Source organism: Salmo salar, chromosome ssa06 (genome assembly GCF_905237065.1).
Source record: "Salmo salar chromosome ssa06, Ssal_v3.1, whole genome shotgun sequence".
Lineage (NCBI taxonomy): Eukaryota > Metazoa > Chordata > Actinopteri > Salmoniformes > Salmonidae > Salmo > Salmo salar.
The window spans coordinates 71,400,533-71,425,347 of NC_059447.1; the positions used below are offsets into that span (position 1 = coordinate 71,400,533).

General features: G+C 42.4%; 1 protein-coding gene across 6 annotated transcripts in view; it reads left to right on the top strand.

Moving 5' to 3' along the window:
- Nucleotides 1–24,815, top strand: part of LOC106607987 (ankyrin repeat and SOCS box protein 2) — a 39,712-nt gene that overhangs the window by 748 nt on the left and 14,149 nt on the right. For 4 of the 6 annotated variants that reach the window (XR_006770314.1, XR_006770313.1, XM_014205535.2 and 1 more), the window contains exons 2-4: nt 1,425–1,718; nt 3,872–4,041; nt 24,254–24,409. Coding sequence is in view for 4 of the 6 variants with exons in the window: in XM_014205535.2 (XP_014061010.1) it covers nt 1,432–1,718; nt 3,872–4,041; nt 24,254–24,409 (613 nt within the window). In the remaining 2 variants the exon portion in view is untranslated. Of the gene's footprint in view, nt 1–1,424; nt 1,719–3,114; nt 3,186–3,323; nt 4,042–24,253; nt 24,410–24,815 lie in introns of those variants that run through there. The other 2 variants (XM_014205536.2, XM_014205541.2) reach the window with 2 other exon arrangements.

Consider the following 24,815-nt stretch of genomic DNA (forward strand, 5'->3'; position numbering starts at 1 on the left):
AAAAGTTGAATCCCTTATTTTCGAATTAAAAATCTATCTCCCTAATTTCTGAATCACGCTTGTAACGTCAGTAGGCCACTAAACTCGTCTTCTGAGGGGGAGGGCAGATTGCCTACACACTGGTAAAGATTTTCAGCTGGCAGGCAAGCAGACACTGGAATACGTTTCTGAGTGAGGGCATTGCATAGGCGCTTTTTTGTGTTTTTTGTCGGACAGAAAAGAAATGCCTGCAATGTAAATAATGTTTTTAACCGGTTCCCATACTTTTAAAATAACGGTTATGTTCCAGAACAGTTTAGATCACTTTCATTTGTGGTTCTGATTCTGTTCCACGAAAAAAAAAAAAAAGGTTTTCGGTTCTGTTCCCTGAACCGGTTCCAACCCTTGATTATTTCCAAATCACTTTAATGATTTGAATGTGAAATGTGAACACTATTCCAAGGGGAGCATATCATAATTTCATTATCCAATCCTAACATAATCCCAGCCTCACCCAACCTAAATAAACCCATTCAATAAATGATTTTCCTTCAAGTCATCCATTTGTATGGTATGCTTGTCTTAGGGGGGACTTTAAACACCTTAATTGACAAGCCCACTTGCACATATGTTCCTTTACTTTACTCAAAACCATTGTAGAATTTGATGATCGTGGGACTGCTTCATGAATGCCACATTGCAGGTTCAATTGAATCAATCCCATAGTCTCTGGCTACAGTACGTCCCAATTATCTCTCCTTTCTCCCAAAGTGTGCACTTGTTCACTTCCTTTCACTGATTTGGAAGGAAAAGCCTAGTGGAAAAAATATGGTGGAAACTCCCTAGACCATGCCTCCATCAATCCAATGCTTTTACATTTTTGGGAAGTAGTGAACAGTTCAATACCCCTTCAGCAGAAATGTGTATTGGGAACCACCCTGATGTAATATATGTCCTACACTGGACTTAGGGTGATGATGTAGTGTGTTCCAGTCCAAATTAAAGGGAAATCTCACCCCAATTACAACATTTGATTTTCCTGCACTGTAACCAGTATGGACAATGTAATACAGTGATACTTTGTAACTTTTTTTTAAAGACATGGGCACTGTCTACACGTTATACGTTTTTTGCATTTCTGGAACAAGACCAATGCAAGTCAATATCCCCGATAATAACATTTTTGCACGTCAAGTCCAAATCATCTTAAAGTAAATTCATTTATCTGAACAAGCAAGACCAATATGTCATTTTGTAATTTGGGTGAACTATCCCTTTAATCATGGTCTCTAGACGGAATATGTTACAGAACCCACCCGGACCAGGCTTGGCCACCCCTGGTGTATATTGAATGGGTGATAGGAATGGGTCTCTCAAGATCCAACATGGTGGACATAATGCATCATACATTACTGATACACTGTATCCTCTCTTTTTCTCTCCAGATCCAACATGGCAGTTGCCAGCATATCTATCCCTGGTTCCACGCCGGGCCACAACCTGGGGTTTGATGACTACAGTCTCTACAACAACCTGTCAGATGACGAGCTGATTCTGCTGGCTATCGAACGCAGCCTCAGTGATGCCCACAATGCCACTTCACCGGGTGAAGCCAGCAATACCCCAACAGCTCTAGGCAGAAGAACAGTCCAATATAGGACAAATCCATCCCCAACCAGGCCAAACCCACCAAGGCAGGAACCAAGACATAGGCCGCCTACTGCCAACCCAACTGACGTGTATGTGCCAGCTGAAAAGAGCCTTCATTCTTTTTCATTATCCACTTTTGGATTTGGGCCACCATTTATATTAAGTTGTAGGCTATGGATAGTTACATACAATTCCAATATCATGGCATAATGACAGGCTGCACTATAACTGTCCTTGTTACGTAACATATCTGTAGTTACAGTGTATAGCAGTAATTATCTGGTCATTACAAAGTAGTTCCAAGTCAAATCAAATTGTATTGGTCACATACACATTGTTAGCAGATGTTATTGCGAGTGTAGCGAAATTCTTGTTACTTATCAAGTCACTACATGGCACAAGGACAATGTAATAGAAAGTGTTGCCAGTCAAGACTTGATCAAGGAAAGTGTTCTCTGATTATTATGTTGCTCTAGTCAGTCATATGCGCCTATGTGTCACTGTACAGACTCCATCAATGCAAATGTTTTCCGAATCATATAACCTTACGTTTATTGTGGGTTTTGCCATTCGATATCTTATGTAGGTTGCAGATATGCATGAGAGTGACTGTTTTCTCAAACGAATGACTTGACTTGTGAGGTGTTTACGTCTGCTTAGCTAACGTGACTAAACAATTTACCCGCTTACTGCTAGCTGGAAAACCGAGATGCCTAGAGTATCGTTTGTTGACATACAACACCTTGTTTACAGGCTGGTCTGATTGAGTCCAGTGGGCCACGTGCCAAACACCTGTCCCAACAAATCTCATGATAATGATCCCTTACCCAACAGGCTTTTTGGGAATACATCCAAGTAGCATGGTCTGAAGTTCACATGTCACCAAGGTTGAAAAATAGCAACACTGATGAAAACAAGTCTCCGTGCTGAGTTGCATGCAAGATTGCAGGTTTTATAAGGTTTACTAGGTCATGTTACGGTATTGGCAGGACAATTGCTGCATTGCGTGTGCTTGTGCAACACTTTGCTCTAGCATCTCCTAGCGATAGTTTGTCGCGAAAACCTGTAGCATGGTACAAGTTTTTTTTTTTATTAACCAACTTTTTAGTGCCCTGCAACTGTGCATGTTGGATATGCACATGTCTCAAGCCTACCCCTAAGAAAAGCTTTCAGAGGAACATTATAATGGCGATATGAACTAGAATTGAAGACAGGTATTTTAGATGTCTCTACTGTAGTGATTGATACAGAGCTTTTCATAGTAATCATGTCAGCAATGCGAATCAAACATTTCACTTTGAAGAAACACACCATATCCAATGAGCTTAGGGTCCCACTGTATTAGTTTAGTTCATTTTACGTACGCATTTGCAGCAGTCAGCTGTGACTGTCAACTGAGTATATCTCACTGTTATTGTAGCAGGAGAAAGAAATGTGAAGAAAGAAGGAAATGTGACGGCGTTGTGGTGACCCATTTTGTCACAGGCAATGGAAAGCGCATGCTGGCATAGCACAGAGGTGACGGCTCCATTCAGTACGTGCCCGGGGACAGAGGAGTAAGTGTCTTCTTTCACAAAGGGTATCTTAGCAACACATCTTCCCTTCACACCAAGACATGAACACTTTAGGATATGTAATGATGTTTGTATTAATATGTGATGGCATTTATTGTATGTTATTTCTCCACCTCATAGGATACAAACCTGCTGGGAATGATCTGCTTGAAGGGAAATTCCACCACTTTCACTTTTCAAGATAAGAAAATGGCAAATACAACTGAATAATACTGCACAACAATGATTTTCTAAATCTGCATCAAGTTTCTAGCCATGGGAGGGGAGGGGAACCTTTTCCTGCTCACCGTGTCATCACCATTCTAGTAGTGTTTAGAAATCACTGCTTTTAAAAATGTTTTCATCAAATTGCACTTTTTTATCTTGTCTTTTAACCACAACGCCATTTTCACAAATGTAGACAGTGCTATTGTGCTCGAGATAAAGTGGTGGAATTCCCCTTTTAAGGTAACCAATGTTTTTTCCAACACCATAAACCCTAACTAAGGATGAGTGTATTTTGTTTTAATCCACTATCCATAACTCAAAGTTACCTAATTCAAAAAATTATCACTGTCAGAGTTACTGAGTTTCAGAATGATCTGGATTTCCGCTTAATGTCTTGTATTGTACATGTGGGCTAGAGGAAAAAAAGCAAGTGGATGATGATGGGTATGTTTGCCTATTAGGGAACAGGACGCTATTGTGCAAGCCATCCTGAATGGTGATGTCACTACGGTTCAAGCTATGGCTAAAAACACTGAGAATAACATACTGTGGCCTGACAAGTATGGATGGATCCCGCTGCACGAGGCTGCATATTATGGCCAAGATCAGTGTGTCAGGGTTCTTCTTGGGGGTAAGTGCAATTCAAAACTCCATGTATGAACATGTATAGTGATAGGTTAATGTTTAACATTAGTACTGTCATTTTTGGGATCATTGTTGTTGTCCTTTTTGGCAACACTTATTTTACAATCCTATTTCAGCTTGTTGACATGATATATACTGAGAAAGTTTGAAGTGGTAACTAGGGCTGTCACGGTAACCTTATTACTGCCACACCGGGGGTCACGAGTCATGAGGTAATTAGGTTTCTCCAAGAGCTGATGCTGCTGATGGTCATTAGTAGCCTACCAAACTTGCTAACTGCCTGGTACTCAGCACTCTATTGTCCCTCTAATCACTCTCACATCATTGCAAATGTAATCAAACATTTCATGAGAGCCCATGAGCTTATGTTTTGCAATATTTCTATAGGCGATGCAAATTGCGTGAGAAAACAGAGTGATGGCCTCTATTAAAAAGAAGAGGCCATCACTCTGCTTTCTATAGGCTAGGCTTACTATATTTATTTCTCAACTTTCCTAATATTAAGCACATTGCTCCTCTTTACAGCAGGAGTATAGCCTACCTGGCTGGCATGAACATGAACCACAGTAAAAGCGTCCTCCATTCTCTATTTAAGTGCATACAGATGACATGTATTTTTTTCCACTGCCCCTGTTTCGAGACAGGTGCATTATAATGGTCCAGTCTAAATCAAAAGAAATTTCACATATATATTATTTAGTATTGTTAGGTTCTTATTTTTCAGATTAAATAACTCACGGACACTGTAGAAGCTTTAACCAAGTTTAATCCTTCCCAAAGGTTCTGTACAGCTGAAAATCAGACAGCTAAACATTTCAGACATCACAGTTTATATGCATCCTACTTAAGACACTCCTCCTCTCTCTCCAATCCTTACATTTTATGGCTCTACAGGAAAGAAGGTAACCAGATAGTAACCCTGATTACTTCCTTAAGAGGAACTGACCTCACCCCTCACCTCCTGACCCACAGATATCTATCTGTCTTCCCTATATCAACACATCGCTCTCCTCTCCTCCTGACCTCACCTCCTGACCCACAGATATCTCTCTGTCTTCCCTATATCAACACATCGCTCTCCTCTCCTCCTGACCTCACCTCCTGACCCACAGATATCTATCTGTCTTCCCTATATCAACACATCGCTCTCCTCTCCTCCTGACCTCACCTCCTGACCCACAGATATCTGTCTTCCCTATATCAACACATCACTCTCCTCTCCTCCTGACCTCACCTCCTGACCCACAGATATCTATCTGTCTTCCCTATATCAACACATCGCTCTCCTCTCCTCCTGACCTCACCTCCTGACCCACAGATATCTATCTGTCTTTCCTATATCAACACATCGCTCTCCTCTCCTCCGTCAAACACATTCCAAAGCCTTCTGGATTTTTACAAACTCTTTCTATTCGAGGCTTTGTCTCTATTATTTATTTAATATCTCAATGTTCAAAGTTTAGCCAATCCCAACAGTCCTTCCTCTTGAACAATAGCATCCTAATGTTCACTTTACATAAACTTGGAAATGACTTAAATGTGTAAACAATGATAATAAAACATTAAATAAAAAAAAAAACCTAACAAATGATTATAAAACATGAATTAAACAACAAACAATGAACAACCAGTCACTTTGAGGTGTACAAATTCATAGACTTATGGCCTCTAAACTGTGATCACACAATTTTATTCCCATCTATCGACGCATAACAAAATGCCATTCCAGCTGAATCTGCCGTCTTTCTATGGCAGATGGAGCGGCTGTGTTTCTCAACTTCTCCCTTCTGGTTCCTAAGAGAGTGATAGCACAAGACTTGGAAAGCAACAACAAAAAATAAAACATAACAGTATTAACCTCTATGGGCTAGGTGGGACGCTTGCGCGTTATTCAAATCCTTAGATAGGCTATTACTTCCATTTTTCAAAAATATGACTATTTTACACCATTTTAAAGATAAGACTCTCGTTAATCTAACCACACTGTCCGATTTCAAAAAGGCTTTACAACGAAAGCAAAACATTAGATTATGTCAGCAGAATACCCAGCCAGAAATAATCAGACACCCATTTTTCAAGCTAGCATATAATGTCACATAAACCCAAACCACAGCTAAATGTAGCACTAACCTTTGATGATCTTCATCAGATGACAACCCTAGGACATTATGTTATACAATACATGCATGTTTTGTTCAATCAAGTTCATATTTATATCAAAAACCAGCTTTTTACATTAGCATGTGACTAGCATGTGACTAGCATTCCCACCGAACACTGCCGGTGAATTTACTAAATTACTCACGATAAACGTTCACAAAAAGCAAAACAATTATTTTAAGAATTATAGATACAGAACTCCTCTATGCACTCGATATGTCCGATTTTAAAATAGCTTTTCGGTGAAAGCACATTTTGCAATATTCTCAGTAGATAGCCCGGGATCACAGGGCTAGCTATTTAGACACCCAGCAGGTTTAGCACTCATCAAAGTCAGATTTACTATAAGAAAAATGTTCTTACCTTTGTTGTCTTCGTCAGAATGCACTCCCAGGACTTCTACTTCAATAACAAATGTTGGTTTGGTCCAAAATAATCCATCGTTATATCCAAACAGCGGCGTTTTGTTCGTGCATTCTAGACACTATCCTAAAGGCTAAATAAGGCTGACGAGCATGGCGCAATTCATGACAAAAGAATTCTAAATATTCCATTACCGTACTTCGAAGCATGTCAACCGCTGTTTAAAATCAATTTTTATGCCATTTTTCTCATAAAAAAAGCGATAATATCCCGACCGGGAATCTGCGTTTAGATAAACAGACAAAGGAAAAGAGAGCATTCGGTCGAAGCGGGCACGCGCCTAAGCCCATAGTACTCTGAGTGGCCACTTGCCAAAAGCGATAAAGTGTTTCAGCCAGAGCCTGCCTCGATATCGTTCAACGTTTTCCTGGGCTCTGAGACCCTATGGAAGACGTCGGAAGTGTCACGTTATTGCACAGATCCTGAGTCTTCAATAAAAAGAGCCAAGATGAAACACTACTTCTCAGACAGGCCACTTCCTGCTTGAAATCTTCTCAGGTTTTGGCCTGCCATAGGAGTTCTGTTATACTCACAGACACCATTCAAACAGTTTTAGAAACGTTAGGGTGTTTTCTATCCAAAGCCAATAATTATATGCATATTCTAGTTACTGGGCAGGAGTAGTAACCAGATTAAATCGGGAACGTTTTTTATCCAGCCGTGTCAACACTGCCCCCTAGCCCTAACAGGTTAACAATGTGATCAGCTATGCATATTTATATATGCATGAAAACCAAAGTCTGAAACCATGACAATTCCCACTCTCTCTTCACCTGACTATGCCTACAATATAATTTCCTGCTGGGTTCCACAAAAATGAAATCTCTAAAAAGCTTCCTCATGCTTTCACCCAGTCTTCCCCTTTAGGCCCCAGGTTCCGAGAAGTGTTCCCAAGTCATGTCATTTTCACTTTGTTCCCCATATTCTCCATTTCACCTGATAGGCACGACACCTGATATGCAAGTGCGTATCCCTAATCCACGTTCCATCCTCTTGAGGGAACTCGGCACTGTATCTGCTTTTACATCAATGCCTTCAACATATTGTTCACAGTACAATTACCCCTCTATCCTCTATCATATGATGCATTAACCCATAAAGCAGCTAAATCCCAAACCAACTATGATGTTTATAGTCATTTCCAGACCCAACCATCTGTATGTCTTACAGTGGAATCTAGTCTCTCTCTCGCTCCGCTTCCTGTGTCATGGTGTCTTCACTCACCCATTATGCCGTTGGACCTCACTTCACGTGAAAACTATGCAACCCCCAAGGAGAGACATGACGATCTTAACCACTGCAGGTACTGTTCGAAGTAGTGTGTCTCTCAAATCAATGCTGTTCCAACACCCCCGCCTGGTGTCTCTTGATGTACTCAATCTCCAGAATTCAGCCCGTGCCGTTGGTTATGTCTTGGTTCCACCTGAGGATATACACACTGCAACACATGAGTTATTTCCTGACAACATCATTTGTGATATTTAAATAACAGCATCCTCTGTCCTCCCATCGGTTCCCCAGTTGCCACTAACCAATCCATGTGACATGAGTCGTCGTTACTGATATACCGACAATGCTACAAAAGTAACCACTGCTACTTCCAACATGGCCCATGACTATAGTCTCACAATACCCCTCATTTGCGCAGTAGTCCATTTTCATGCTATTAATATAGCATTCTACGCTTCTACTACTGCTCCTTCTGTTACTGTCCCTACAGGGACTGCTGTGAGACTAGCTATTGCTCAGAATTTGTCTCCTGCTCTCCTATTGTCTTTGTGGTTTACTGATAAGTCTAGGACTGAACTTTCAGATACCCCCTACCTGTTTCCCAGTTTATCCCTTGGTATCTAGCCACCAACATCTCCACTGACCTCCTGTATTCTGCTACAGTTGGTACCTGCGGATCATACATCCCTGTGCTCAAGTTAGGTACACATCTCATCCCAAGGCCGATCCACCCCCCACCCGTTTGTAAACACCTTTGTTACAGTGTAGACTTTGGGCCCCAACGGTTGATAAGCAGCCACCTTCTGACACTTCCCATGTATCGTTGTTCTTTCCCAATCTACTGGGAGGTGTGTCAAGTGTTTACTAGCTGTCAGAAATGGGGGAGAGATTAGTGGCGTTGGAAGAGTATCCAACCGTACAAAACTCTGAGTCACATGTTTCTTAATCACACTCTGCAGGAGATGTGATGCTATTATCACAGCAAACTTCCCTTCTTGCAATGTGGCCTCCTGTATACAGGGATCGGTTGCTATTCTTTCAAGTGTTATGCCTTCTGTGACAAACTCATTACTGAAAGTTGACAATAGTGTCTGAAATGACAATACTATCTCTGCTATTTTCACCATTATCTGGGTATGTGTAAGGTTCAACTAAATCCCCATATTGTGTACAGTTAGCTGCTCTCCTTCTTCTATGAGCTATCTCCTGCAACAATATTCAGTCTCTGGGAATGGAATCATACTCCTAATGCATTTTCTATATTTACAAACATATTAACACCTTCTCAAATCAAATAGTCAATATACATCATTCCCTACTCTGGAACAATGAATACCCTCATGTTCCACTAAACCTAAAAACATATTGACTTGAAAAGAAAAGAGAAACAAAGTACTTGTTTAATAACTCAGCACCACTCATTGATGTGATCTAACATAAAAACTCTGAATACAGGGTAAAATAAAAAAAAAACGTTCATGTTAGTCCCAAGCTGTCATCCAGTGAGTCTCCCAGACCAATTACCTCCCCTCAGGATGACACTTAGAGAGAAGTTTCTGGAAACATTCTCGGCCACATAACTGTTAGCTGCGCCCCAGCCCCTCATCGTGCTTTAGCCATTCTCTCTCGCAGTATTCCAATCACAACGAAAACGTTTTATCACTTATCCAACCCGAATTTAGAATGACTGAACTCAGTGCTTACTTTGAGACTAAGGCTCAAATTCCAGTTTATCAACTCCGCACACATCATCCCTGTCAGAACTCACATTTATAAACAACCTTTTATTGCCGGTCATAACTCTTCTCATTACAGCCCCCCTTTGTCCCGGTTTTCCTGTCATGAGTGGCCTGGTAAAGAAAAATCAGTATCTCAATGCATTTTCAGTTTACATAGTTAGCAGGGCGTATTCCACCACCCCCCCTTTCCTTCACCCGGCATTTATCATTCTAGCGTGTCTTCTTCAGATATCGTTTACAGTTCATTTTCCCAACGGCTCATGTAACTTCTGCCTGTCACATTTCATGGCCTTTGATAATGTCCCGATTTTAACCTGAGCTTGTTCTCTCTCTCCACGCTCACTCTGCACGCGCTCTCAGTAGCCCGGCCCTGGTTTATGGCTCGGACTCAGATAGGAGTGGTAAAAGTCATTGTCTCTCATAGCACATCTTTGTCGCTTTTTCTTCAGCCGGTTAGGAGGGTTTTGAGGTCTACACACACTGTCTATGGTCAAATTATTTCTACCATGCATTGAAACATGATCTGACATCACCTTCCATGATAACCTAAAAAAACACAGATCATAACAACAGTTAAGTTCATTACATTTCTGTTTCAGGAACTAGACAAACATTGACTATATGTCGAATTATGACATTAACCTTTTCTTTATACCATCTCTAAGACAAATGTCAACAACAAAAAAATAACAATGTTACTGCTAAAAAAAATACATTTTCTAAATGAGTCCATACTCCCTTGTTCTATTGGTGACCCCTAGGATGGTTACCAGATCATGAAGATAGCAATACATATATCACAGTCCATTTGAAGTTACTGTCATCCCTTATTAACATATATTTTCCTTTTCTCTATGCAGCCTGAACACAGTACCAGTGTATAAGTACCCCAAAGACCAGGACCTCAGGGAACTGGTCATTTACCCCTTTCAAACACGTGATTAAAAAAAAACGTGTTAAATCAAAAATAAACAATTTAGCATTACAACTCTTTATAACTCCCTACAGAAATAATAATAATCTCCCAAAGTAATGGTACAATGTGGATAGAGAATGGTGTTTCTCATGAATTTTGTGCAGAAACCCCCCGTCTATTTAATTCCTAATGAAGTTGATCATTCTTCATTAGGAATTTTTAATATTCAGAGCTTTCGTCACCATTAAAATGTTTCCTCTCCCTTTCTTTCCCTGTCATTCGGAAACCATTTAAATACCTCTTCCAAACATTTCATCCTCCTGCATACCCATTTTAACTGAATTGAAAAGACCCCTCCCAATAAATCCCACAACACGGCGATAGTATCTCTCCACCGAGTCTAACGATTCACTGGTCTCCTTTTCCCCATTCTACAATCCCATTCCAGAATAAGACGACATTAAATGTACTTAAAATAAAACAACATAAACTGTGTAATGATTTAGACAAACCCTAAGGCCTTCTGCATTTGCAATGAGTGTTCCGTCATATAATGTAACTATGTTACCTTTAGAACCCATTCCTTTGGCATTCCACCTAGAATCTTCAAATGTAAATACGTTTTCCTGTGGCCAATTTAGCCATGGCTCATCGTACGGATTCCACAATATATATATGTGGTTCCATAACACTTTCTCTCACCAAGGCAGCCGCCTTAGCCATTTCGTCTGCTTTACGATTACCTATGGCAATTTTATCTGTACGACTTGTATGAGCTTCACATTTCACCACTGCTAATTTACTGGTTAACTGACATTATTCTAATAATAAATCTACCTCCAGACCATGTTTACTGGTGTTCCTGTCGCTTCTAACATGCCCCGTGGTGACCACCATGTACCGAAATCATGAATTACTCCAAATGCATACCACACACAGCCTACCCCGCTACTCTATTCCCTTTACGTCATCTCTGTAGCGGCTCAGCAATTTCAGAGACTGACAGAATAAAATGTTTAACAATATTGAAAACTCCTAAAGTTTTCCTGAGCGTGCGAGTTGTGCTTTGTCATACGATGCTTTATGACCCCGTTCCGCCAAATTGTCTACCAATGTGGTGCGGTCTCGCATATGAGTTTCTTCGTCTTATGACGCTAATAACAAATCATCCACGTATTGTACCAACGCAGAACCTACAATTGACACCCTTTTAACGATTGTTTCAATGCTAAATGATACCACGTGGGACTATTTGTAAATCCCATCGGTACGCTAATAAAAGTTAGGTTAAACGTGATCGAATACATCTCCCATCACATAGAAACTGTAATCTCTATGTACTGTTTATCGATTGAACAGAAACTATACACGGCTACGTGAAAGTTCCATTCTTGCTAACCTCAAAACGATTCGTTATTGCTCTTTTGAAAAAGATGCAAACTCTTGTATAGCCGCATTTCCTGCTAATTCACTAGATTCCAGTATCACCTTATTGTAAGGGGTGCGTACTGGCGGCAGAGAAGTCAGACACAGGAGAGCAAAAACTGTGTTTCCAACGGCGCAGTTTAATAATAAAAACCCACCGGAAAACAGAACAATCAATAAATGGGTACAAAACCCGACGCACACCAGACATAACGTGCACAAGCAATTACAATAAACAATTCCGGACAAGGGCATGGGCATGGGGGGGAACAGAGGGTTAAATACACAACATGTAATGAATGGAATTGGAACCAGGTGTGTGGGAAGACAAGACAAAACAAATGGAAAATGAAAGGTGGATTGGCGATGACCAGAAGACCGGTGACGTCGACCGCCGAACGTCGCCCGAACACGGAGAGGGACCGACTTCGGAGGAAGTCGTGACACTTACACTCATTCTTCCAATGCCTGATAGTCCCACATCTAAAACAGGGAGCCCTCTCCTTACGTTTTGATGATTTTTTTCTTCTACGTTTCTTAGTTTTATCCTGGCCATTGAAACTATATTCAGTGCTTTTCTCTATGGCTCTACTAACCCTTCGCATGTCTGCGAGGCGAGCGGAGTCATATTCCACTCTCAAAACATCGTCTCAGATGAAATCTACTACCCCCGCAATTATCGTTTTGATCACAGTGTTCAACCCCGTCATTAAAGCAGAGGCGCAAATTTTATGAATACACTCCCATTCCCAGGCCTTCTGTAGTAAAGTACTGGTGTCACACTTTATGGGTTTATCGTTACACATTTTCCATTGTATTAAAACGCTGGTATATTGAGCTTTTGATTCTGGTTTTATGTCCTTGTGCCAAGTTATAATTGCCTCCCTGAATTCTTTATTTGATTAGAATTTTCCGTCAGCAGGAAAAGGTTGTCAAATGTTTTCTAATTTGCTCACTTTTTCCCATATTCCAGTCGAATTGGTAGAATGCTCGTGCGCTTCTTTTAGCGCCTCCATGGCTTTATTAAATTCGCTATCTCTATATTACAGGGAGAAATGGGTCCGTTTGTCGCCATATCAATAGTTATTATTCCCTAAACACTCCCATCGGTGTTCAGGGTATTTTAGCTTTTTCACTCCCGTCTATAATACACACCTTCTATTAGTTATTTTCTAAGATAGCACTACACACTTTCCCCGGATAATATTTAATTGGTCACGGCACTTAATACCTTGTATTAGAACCGATACCATAGCGTCTGAAACATTTATCACTGGAGAATACAGACAGGACTTTATGTCCTATTCCAATACTTCCTCAAATATCACTATTATTGATAACCCACTTCATCTCTCATCGCGCCCGCCCATAGGGCATAAACCAACCTTTTTCACACATTCACTCACACCCTGCGCTTTCATGGCCACTGCTACTCGGCCTTTTGCCCTTCTTATGGGTCTATATACCGTTACACAATTGTTTTACCTTCCACAGGATTACCCTGTTCAGGACTTCCCCTCTCTCTATTAGATTTTACCCTCCCACAGGCTTATGCTCGGGACTTTATATATGAGATTCTACCCTCCACAGGAACTATCCTGCTAGGGACTCCTGGGACTTACCCTCCACAGATCTATTCTGCTCGGGACTTACTCTTAAACTTTTACCCTCCACAGGAACTATCCTGCTCGGGACTCATGAGACTTACCCTCCACAGGATCTATCCTGCTCAGGACTTACTCTTTACTTATATGGTACTAGCATATACCACAAAGCTACGACCGGTCGTCACACAATGGGCCTATAGAATTAAACTTAGGCTCTCCAGGTCCATATCCCATAATTAGTTCAGTCAACGATTCTCATCTCCCCAAGATGTCAAAATGAGTGGAAACAGATATAGGAACGTAGCCTACCTTTTGTTTGTTGCCAGCTCTGCTCCACTAATCTGGACTCTTTGCTTTGATTAAAAATCGTGGTGAATCCTGCCGGCCACACCAACTGTTAGGTTCTTATTTTTCAGATTAAATAACTCGGACACTGTAGAAGCTTTAACCAAGTTTAATCCTTCCCAAAGGTTCTGTACAGCTGAAAATCAGACAGCTAAACATTTCAGACATCACAGTTTATATGCATCCTACTTAAGACACTCCTCCTCTCTCTCCAATCCTTACATTTTATGGCTCTACAGGAAAGAAGGTAACCAGATAGCAACCCTGATTACTTCCTTAAGAGGAACTGACCTCACCCCTCACCTCCTGACCCACAGATATCTATCTGTCTTCCCTATATCAACACATCGCTCTCCTCTCCTCCTGACATCACCTCCTGACCCACTGATATCCATCTGTCTTCCCTATATCAACACATCACTCTCCTCTCCTCCTGACCTCACCTCCTGACCCACAGATATCCATCTGTCTTCCATATATCAACACATCGCTCTCCTTTCCTCCTGACCTCATCTCCTGACCCACAGATATCTGTCTTCCCTATATCAACACATCGCTCTCCTCTCCTCCATCAAACACATTCCAAAGCCTTCTGGCTTTTTACAAACTCTTTCTATTCGAGGCTTTGTCTCTATTATTTATTTAATATCTCAATGTTCAAAGTTTAGGCGATCCCAACAGTATATGTAAAGACAAGAATAAATCAAGAATAGACAATATTAGCCTATCACATGTGAATGAAATATTATCACGTGTGAATGATGCCCAGCTTGTGTGCAGTAAGGCAAGAAACGTATGCCTTTTTTTGCGACTTTTTCAAATCAAGGTCACACACCTCGTGCATTCTAGGCCATAGGCCTATATGTTTTGATAATGTTTCTATCACAACTAAAGTGGCCAAATAACTTCTTAAAATGAAGCACATTAATCCACTTTCCAACAGGTGTAAAGCCTAACTGGCATACATACACAGCACGTGAGTTTCAAGTTTTGGGAAGATCATTTTCACCATAAAAATGCAACTTTATAATAAAAGCATTACATGCATAATCACATTTGCAGTCACTTTCGATAATGGTGTTTTCTAACTAATGGAACATTTCCGCTTATAGCCTACTGCCATGTGCGTAATGCTGCGCTTATAATGTGAAGACATAGTCGAATAGTTTATCAACATTTTAAGCTAAACGTTCTGATTTGTTTTGTCAGCCTCATAGCTTAAACGTTTTTGGGATGCTAGTGGTTGCATTCATTTGGGATCTATTCCATTCCACAACTTTCCCAGACTATGTTTGAAATATTTCTTTATTGCACAGAATAGAATAAGTTGTCTTTTTTACTATGGGGGATGTTAGATTGACATAGGCTAGTGATTTTCTGCTGTTCGTTAGGCCTACTCATCTTGTTGCCTGACAAAAAGTAAATGTGGACAGTTTTTCCAATATCTTCAATATGCGCCTAGGAATTGGATAAGGACGCATGCAGTTGAGTCCCCGGTGTGTCTGTCTTCACTTGTAGCTTGTGAGAAAGACCTGATCACGTGATGGAGAGCCATTTTAGTTAGAGGTGCTTTGGACCACGTAGCCGGGAAAAGGGAATTATAATTATTAGATTCAGCTCAAGGGCACAATGGCCACTGGCCGCAAAAGGCATGGATTTTTTTAGGGGGCATTGCGGCCACACAAAGGGGATGGTATTATCAAGTGCTTGTCAAATTGTGAATGAGGGACTGATGAAGTGTGTACAGTCTGCACACAAAAAAACAAAACAGAGCTCATGCCTTTCATGCAACTTTTTTCAAATAGTCATTAGTCTCATCATGCAGCCTTAAAATGTATTAAAACTCAAAACGTATAGCCCAACATTTGTATCACAACTAAAGTTACATAAATAACTCTAAATTAAGCATACACTGTAGGAGTACCTGTTTCTTTGTTAACCGCTCAACACAGAATAGATGCATATGCGCACTCCCTCAAATCGTTTGGAGAAAATATCCTTTCTATTTTTGTTTCCGGTCACAACTTGCAGACTTGTTTACGCTGCTGTGCGTTTTTGTTGCCGATCTTACTTTGATACCTGACGGTTTTTTACTTTTTCATTACCGTATATTTTTACTTTTTCCCTCACTCAACTTTTTTCATTCAACTTTTTCACCCCGGAGGTTTTATCTGGACATGGTTCGTCAGGACTTCAAACAGCCGAAGCTAAGTAACATTAACATGATGCCTTCTAATTGCAGTCGTTGTACTTATAATATACAGGAGAACGATCGCCTTACGGCAAGGATAGCTGTGCTGCAAGCCCAGCTTCAGACGCGATCGTTAGGCAAGGGTAATTTCAGTGTAGGAAAGGATGAAACAGCGTCTGTGCCACCAGTAAGTACAGATAGTAACGTTAGTATAAACCCCCTCGCACGGTCCCCGCAGCCGGACATCTTTCTCATGGCTTCTGGAGGGAAACGCTGTAGGAATGCTCAACCGGTGTCGCTTATTCAGCCGACAGAAACTTTCAACCGGTTCTCCCCATTAAGCGAGTCGGAGTCGGAGGCCGAGACTTCTCTGGTCTCTACTCCTCCCGTTGTGGGGTCTGAGACGCCGACGGCTCCCACCATTAGCTCTGACAAATTGAAAACCCTAGTCATTGGCGACTCCATTACCCGCAGTATTAGACTTAAAACTAATCATCCAGCGATCATACACTGTTTACCAGGGGGCAGGGCTACCGACGTTAAGGCTAATCTAAAGACGGTGCTGGCTAAAGCTAAAACTGGCGAGTGTAGAGAGTATAGAGATATTGTTATCCACGTCGGCACCAACGATGTTAGGATGAAACAGTCAGAGGTCACCAAGCGCAACATAGCTTCAGCGTGTAAATCAGCTAGAAAGATGTGTCGGCATCGATTAATTGTCTCTGGCCCCCTCCCAGTTAGGGGGAGTGATGAGCTCTACAGCAGAGTCTCACAACTCAATCGCTGGTTGAAAACTGTTTTCTGCCCCTCCCAAAAGATAGAATTTGTAGATAATTGGCCCTCTTTCTGGGACTCACCCACAAACAGGACCAAGCCTGGCCTGTTGAGGAGTGACGGACTCCATCCTAGCTGGAGGGGTGCTCTCATCTTATCTACGAACATAGACAGGGCTCTAACTCCTCTAGCTCCACAATGAAATAGGGTGCAGGCCAGGCAGCAGGCTGTTAGCCAGCCTGCCAGCTTAGTGGAGTCTGCCACTAGCACAGTCAGTGTAGTCAGCTCAGCTTTCCCCATTGAGACCGTGTCTGTGCCTCGATCTAGGTTGGGCAAAATTAAAAATGGCGGTGTTCGCTTTAGCAATCTCACTAGTATAAAGACCTCCTCCATTCCTGCCATTATTGAAAGAGATTGTGATACCTCACATCTCAAAATTGGGTTACTTAATGTTAGATCCCTCACTTCCAAGGCAGTTATAGTCAATGAACTAATCACTGATAATAATCTTGATGTGATTGGCCTGACTGAAACATGGCTTAAGCCTGATGAATTTACTGTGTTAAATGAGGCCTCACCCCAGGTTACATTAGTGACCATACCCCCCGTGCATCCGGCAAAGGCGGAGGTGTTGCTAACATTTACGATAGCAAATTTCAATTTACAAAAAAAAAACAACAATGACGTTTTCGTCTTTTGAGCTTCTAGTCATGAAATCTATGCAGCCTACTCACTCACTTTTTATAGCTACTGTTTATAGGCCTCCTGGGCCATATGCAGTGTTCCTCACTGAGTTCCCTGAATTCCTATCGGATCTTGTAGTCATAGCAGATAATATTCTAATTTTTGGTGACTTTAACATTCACATGGAAAAGTCCACAGACCCACTCCAAAAGGCTTTCGGAGCCATCATCGACTCAGTGGGTTTTGTCCAACATGTCTCTGGACCTACTCACTGCCACAGTCATACTCTGGACCTAGTTTTGTCCCATGGAATAAATGTTGTGGATCTAAATGTTTTTCCTCATAATCCTGGACTATCGGACCACCATTTTATTACGTTTGCAATTGCAACAAATAATCTGCTCAGACCCCAACCAAGGAGCATTAAAAGTCGTGCTATAAATTCTCAGACAACCCAAAGATTCCTTGATGCCCTTCCAGACTGCCTCTGCCTACCCAAGGACGTCAGAGGACAAAAATCAGTTAACCACCTAACCGAGGAACTCAATTTAACCTTGCGCAATACCCTAGATGCAGTTGCACCCCTAAAAACTAAAAACATCTGTCATAAGAAACTAGCTCCCTGGTATACAGAAAATACACGAGCTCTGAAGCAAGCTTCCAGAAAATTGGAACGGAAATGGCGCCACACCAAACTGGAAGTCTTCCGACTAGCTTGGAAAGACAGTACCGTGCAGTATCGAAGAGCCCTTACTGCTGCTCGATCATCCTATTTTTCCAACTTAATTGAGGAAAATAAGAACAATCCGAAATTTCTTTTTGATACTGTCGCAAAGCTAACTAAAAAGCAGCCTTCGCAAATGGAGGATGGCTTTCACTTCAGCAGTAATACATTTATGAACTTCTTTGAGGAAAAGATCATGATCATTAGAAAGCAAATTACAGACTCCTCTTTAAATCTGGGTATTCCTCCAAAGCTCCATTGTCCTGAGTCTGCACAACTCTGCCAGGACCTAGGATCAAGGGAGATACTTAAGTGTTTTAGTACTATATCTCTTGACGCAATGATGAAAATAATCATGGCCTCCAAACCCTCAAGCTGCATACTGGACCCTATTCCAACTAAACTACTGAAAGAGCTGCTTCCTGTGCTTGGCCCTCCTATGTTGAACATAATAAACGGCTCTCTATCCACCGGATGTGTACCAAGCTCACTAAAAGTGGCAGTAATAAAGCCTCTCTTGAAAAAAGCCGAATCTTGATCCAGAAATTATAAAAAACTATCGGCCTATATCGAATCTTCCATTCCTCTCCAAAATTTTAGAAAAAGCTGTTGCACAGCAACTGACTGCCTTCCTGAAGACAAACAATGTATACGAAACGCTTCAGTCTGGTTTTAGACCCCATCATAGCACTGAGACTGCACTTGTGAAGGTGGTAAATGACCTTTTAATGACGTCAGACCGAGGCTCTGCATCTGTCCTCGTGCTCCTAGATCTTAGTGCCGCTTTTGATACCATCGATCACCACATTCTTTTGGAGAGATTGGAAACCCAAATTGGTCTACATGGACAAGTTCTGGCCTGGTTTAGATCTTATCTGTCGGAAAGATATCAGTTTGTCTCTGTGAATGGTTTGTCCTCTGACAAATCAATTGTAAATTTCGGTGTTCCTCAAGGTTCCGTTTTAGGACCACTATTGTTTTCACTATATATTTTACCTCTTGGGGATGTCATTCGAAAACATAATGTTAAATTTCACTGCTATGCAGACGACACACAGCTGTACATTTCAATGAAACATGGTGAAGCCCCAAAATTGCCCTCGCTAGAAGCCTGTGTTTCAGACATAAAGAAGTGGATGGCTGCAAACTTTCTACTTTTAAACTCGGACAAAACAGAGATGCTTGTTCTAGGTCCCAAGAAACAAAGAGATCTTCTGTTGAATCTGACAATTAATCTGGATGGTTGTACAGTCGTCTCAAATAAAACTGTGAAGGACCTCGGCGTTACTCTGGACCCTGATCTCTCTTTTGAAGAACATATCAAGACTGTTTCAAGGACAGCTTTTTTCCATCTACGTAACATTGCAAAAATCAGAAATTTTCTGTCCAAAAATGACGCAGAAAAATTAATCCATGCTTTTGTTACTTCTAGGCTGGACTACTGCAATGCTCTACTTTCCGGCTACCCGGATAAAGCACTAAATAAACTTCAGTTAGTGCTAAATACGGCTGCTAGAATCCTGACTAGAACCAAAAAATTTGATCATATTACTCCAGTGTTAGCCTCCCTACACTGGCTTCCTGTTAAGGCAAGGGCTGATTTCAAGGTTTTACTGCTAACCTACAAAGCATTACATGGGCTTGCTCCTACCTATCTTTCCGATTTGGTCCTGCCGTACATACCTACACGTACGCTACGGTCACAAGACGCAGGCCTCCTAATTGTCCCTAGAATTTCTAAGCAAACGGCTGGAGGTAGGGCTTTCTCCTATAGAGCTCCATTTTTATGGAATGGTCTGCCTACCAATGTGAGAGACGCAGACTCAGTCTCAACCTTTAAGTCTTTACTGAAGACTTATCTCTTCAGTAGGTCCTATGATTAAGTATAGTCTGGCCCAGGAGTGTGAAGGTGAACGGAAAGGCTGGAGCAACGAACCGCCCTTGCTGTCTCTGCCTTGCCGGTTCCCCTCTTTCCACTGGGATTCTCTGCCTCTAACCCTTTTACAGAGGCTGAGTCACTGGCCTACTGGTGTTCTTCCATGCCGTCCATGGGAGGGGTGCGTCACTTGAGTGGGTTGAGTCACTGACGTGGTCTTCCTGTCTGGGTTGGCGCCCCCCCCTTGGGTTGTGCCATGGCGGAGATCGTTGTGGGCTATACTCGGCCTTGTCTTAGGACGGTAAGTTGGTGGTTGGAGACATCCCTCTAGTGGTGTGGGGGCTGTGCTTTGGCAAAGTGGGTGGGGTTATATCCTGCCTGTTTGGCCCTGTCCGGGGTATCATCGGATGGGGCCACAGTGTCTTCTGATCCCTCCTGTCTCAGCCTCCAGTATTTATGCTGCAGTAGTTTATGTGTCGGGGGGCTAGGGTCAGTCTGTTACATCTGGAGTATTTCTCTTGTCTTATCCGGTGTCCTGTGTGTATTTAAATATGCTCTCTCTAATTCTCTCTTTCTCTCTTTCTGTCTTTCTCTCGGAGGACCTGAGCCCTAGGACCATGCCTCAGGACTACCTGGTATGATGACTCCTTGCTGTCCCCAGTCCACCTGGCCGTGCTGCTGCTCCAGTTTCAACTGTTCTGCCTGCGGCTATGGAACCCTGACCTGTTCACCGGACGTGCTTGTTGCACCCTCGACAACTACTATGATTATTATTATTTGACCATGCTGGTCATTTATGAACATTTTAACATTTTGACCATGTTCTGTTATAATATCCACCCTGCACAGCCAGAAGAGGACTGGCCACCCCTCATAGCCTGGTTCCTCTCTAGGTTTCTTCCTAGGTTTTTGGCCTTTCTAGGGAGTTTTTCCTAGGGAGTTTTTCCTAGCCACCGTGCTTCTTTCACATGCTTTGCTTGCTGTTTGGGGTTTTAGGCTGCGTTTCTGTACAGCACTTTGAGAATATCAGCTGATGTACGAAGGGCTATATAAAAATAAATTTGATTTGATTTGATATTTTATTCAGCTATGTTCAATTGTATTCTTAATCAAATCAAAGTTTATTTGTCACGTGCACCGAATACAACAGGTGTAGACCTTACAGTGAAATGCTTACTTACAGGCTCTAACCAATAGTGCGAAGAAAAATGCAAATAGTCCGGGTAACCATTTGGTTACCTGTTCAGGAGTCTTATGGCTTGGGGGTAAAAACTGTTGAGAAGCCTTTTTGACCTAGATTTGTCACTCCGGTACCGCTTGCCATGCGGTAGTAGAGAGAACAGTCTATGACTGGGGTGGATGGGGTCTTTGACAATTTTCAGGGCCTTCCTCTGACACCGCCTAGTGTAGAGGTCCTGGATGGCAGGCAGCTTTGCCCCAGTGATGTACTGGGCCGTACGCACTACCCTCTGAAGTGCCTTGCAGTCGGAGGCCGAGCAATTGCCGTACCAGGCAGTGATGCAACCGGTCAGGATGCTCTCGATGTTGCAGCTGTAGAACCTTTTGAGGATCTCAGGACCCATGACAAATATTTTTAGTTTCCTGAGGGGGAATAGGCTTTGTCGTGCCCTCTTCACGACTGTCTTGGTGTGTTTGGACAATTCTAATTTGTTGTTGATGTGGACACCAAGGAATTTGAAGCTCTCAACCTGCTCCACTACAGCCCCGTCGATGAGAATGGGGATGTGCTCGGTGCTCCTTTCCTTTTCCTGTAGTCCACAATCATCTCCTTAGTCTTGGTTACGTTGAGGGATAGGTTGTTATTCTGACACCACCTGGCCAGGTCTCTGACCTCCTCCCTATACGCTGTCTCGCCGTTGTTGGTGATCAGGCCTACCACTGTTGTGTCGTCAGCAAACTTAATGATGGTGTTGAAGTCGTGCCTGGCCATGCAGTCGTGGGTTAACAGGGAGTGCAGGAGGGGACTGAGCACGCACCCCTGGGGAGCTCCAGTGTTGAGGATCAGCATGGCAGATGTGTTGCTACCTACCCTCACCACCTGGGGGCAGCCCGTCAGGAAGTCCAGGATCCAGTTGCAGAGGGATGTGTTTAGTCCCAGGTTCCTTAGCTTAGTGATGAGCTTTGAGGGTACTATGGTGTTGAACGCTGAGCTGTAGTCAATGAATAGCATTCTCACATACGTGTTCCTTTTGTCCAGGTTGGAAAGGGCAGTGTGGAGTGCAATAGAGCTTGCATCATCTGTGGATCTGTTTGGGCAGTTTGCAAATTACAGTGGGTCTAGGGTTTCTTGGATAATGGTGTTGATGTGAGCCATTACCAGCCTTTCAAAGCACTTCATGGCTACGGACGTGAGTGCTACGGGTCTGTAGTCATTTAGGCAGGTTGCCTTTGTTCTTGGGCACAGGGACTACGGTGGTCTGCTTGAAGCATGTTGGTATTACAGACTCAATCAAGGACATGTTGAAAATGTCAGTGAAGACACCTACCAGTTGGTCAGCACATGCCCGGAGCACACGTCCTGGTAATCCATCTGGCCCCGCAGCCTTGTGAATGTTGACCTGTTTAAAGGTCTTACTCACGTCGGCTACGGAGAGCGTGATCACACAGTCGTCCGGAACAGCTGATGCTCTCATGCATGCCTCAGTGTTGCTTGCCTCGAAGCGAGCATAGAAGTGATTTAGCTCGTCTGGTAGGCTCGTGTCAGTGGGCAGCTCGCGGCTGTGCTTCCCTTTGTAGTCTGTAATAGTTTGCGAACCCTGCCACATCCGACGAGCGTCGGAGCCGGTGTAGAATGATTCAATCTTAGCCCTGTATTGACGATTTGCCTGTTTGATGGTTCGTCGCAGGGCATAGCGGGTTTTCTTGTAAGCTTCCGGGTTAGAGTCCCGCACCTTGAAAGCGGCAGCTCTACCCTTGAGCTCAGTGCGAATGTTGCCTGTAATCCATGGCTTCTGGTTGGGGTATGTATGTACAGTCACTGTGGGGACGATGTCGTCAATGCACTTATTGATAAAGCCAGTGACTGATGTGGTGTATTCCTCAATGTCATCGGAAGAATCCCGGAACATGTTCCAGTCTGTGATAGCAAAACAGTCCTGTAGTTTAGCGTCTGCTTCATCTGACCACTTTTTTAATAGACCGAGTCACTGGTGCTTCCTGCTTTCATTTTTGCTTGTAAGCAGGAATCAGAATGATAGAGTTGTGGTCGGATTTACCAAATGGAGGGCGAGGGAGAGCTTTGTACTCGTCTCTGTGTGTGGAGTACAGGTGATCTAGAATTTTCTTCCCTCTGTGGTTGCACATTTAACATGTTGATAGAGATTTGGTAGAACTGATTTAAGTTTCCCTGCATTAAAGTCTCCGGCCACTGGGAGCGCCGCCTCTGGGTGAGTGGTTTCCTGTTTGCTTATTTCCTTATACAGCTGGCTGAGTGCGGTCTTAGTGCCGGCATCTGTCTGTGGTGGTAAATAAACAGCCACGAGAAGTATAGCTGAAAACTCTCTAGGCAAGTAGTGTGGCCTGTAATTTATCACAATATACTCTACTTCAGGCGAGCAAAATCTAGAGACTTCCTTAGATTCTGTGCACCAGCTGTTGTAATAATAATACTAATACTATAAAATAATATGAAACAATGCCACGGAATTCTAAGCAAATCGTGTCTGCTAACTGAACTAGTGTAGCCCACAGCCATATGGCATAGCCACATCAGGGCCTAACATCAGGACAACTGAGTATGCTATTCTGTTCTTCTGAAATAGACTACACTTTCTTCATATCATGTTTGTTTAGATCTGTCTAAAATAAATAATGGATTTGTTGTGATGGTGTAGGCTATATTACATAGATTTATTATACTTTTTAAAATGTGGCTTGAAGGCAATTTATATTTTCTCATCTCACGTCAAATAATTGAACAATTGAGCACAACAGCAGTCCATACCAAATGGAACATCCCTTTTACCACGTAATTACCAAGTATTTTACAATTTTACCAATTAACACCCAGCTAAGTAGCAGACTAAAATAAAGTATAGCCTAGTCTAATTTTTATCTCATGTGTTCTTCTTTTCACCCTTCAAGCTCAACCTAGTATGATTAACAAGTGTGACCTGAAAGGCCAGACTGCTCTCATCTTGGCGGTGTACAGGGAAAAGGTGGCCTGTGTAGAGATGCTTCTGGAGAAGGGGGCTGACCCAGACCTCGCCAACAAGGACCGAGAGACCCCACTCTACAAAGGTAACACATTTGCCTTAGAGCCCGACTAAGACCTAGATTATCTGCCTATCTCTTTGTAATTATCCTTTTATTTTAAGCATTCTAAGTCATAGGCTACTTGACTGATAATAAAATGATGTGTTGGGCTGCAAGATCAGCACACCGTGAGAAAAAACTGAATGAAAAACTTGCCCTTCATGGATTTGAAAGAAAACTACTGATACAAGAATTCCTCCAGCCCAAGCCTACACCGATCTAATGCTTTTGCATTTGTGGGGAATACTAGTGAACAAGTGCACACTTCATTAGAAAGGAAAGGTATATGGGGGGACAGGGATGGCTTGATATGAGAAATACAGCTACCCTCAAAATCTGCCATTACAGAATGCCTCTTCCAATACCATTCTAAGCTGTCTTGCATACACTG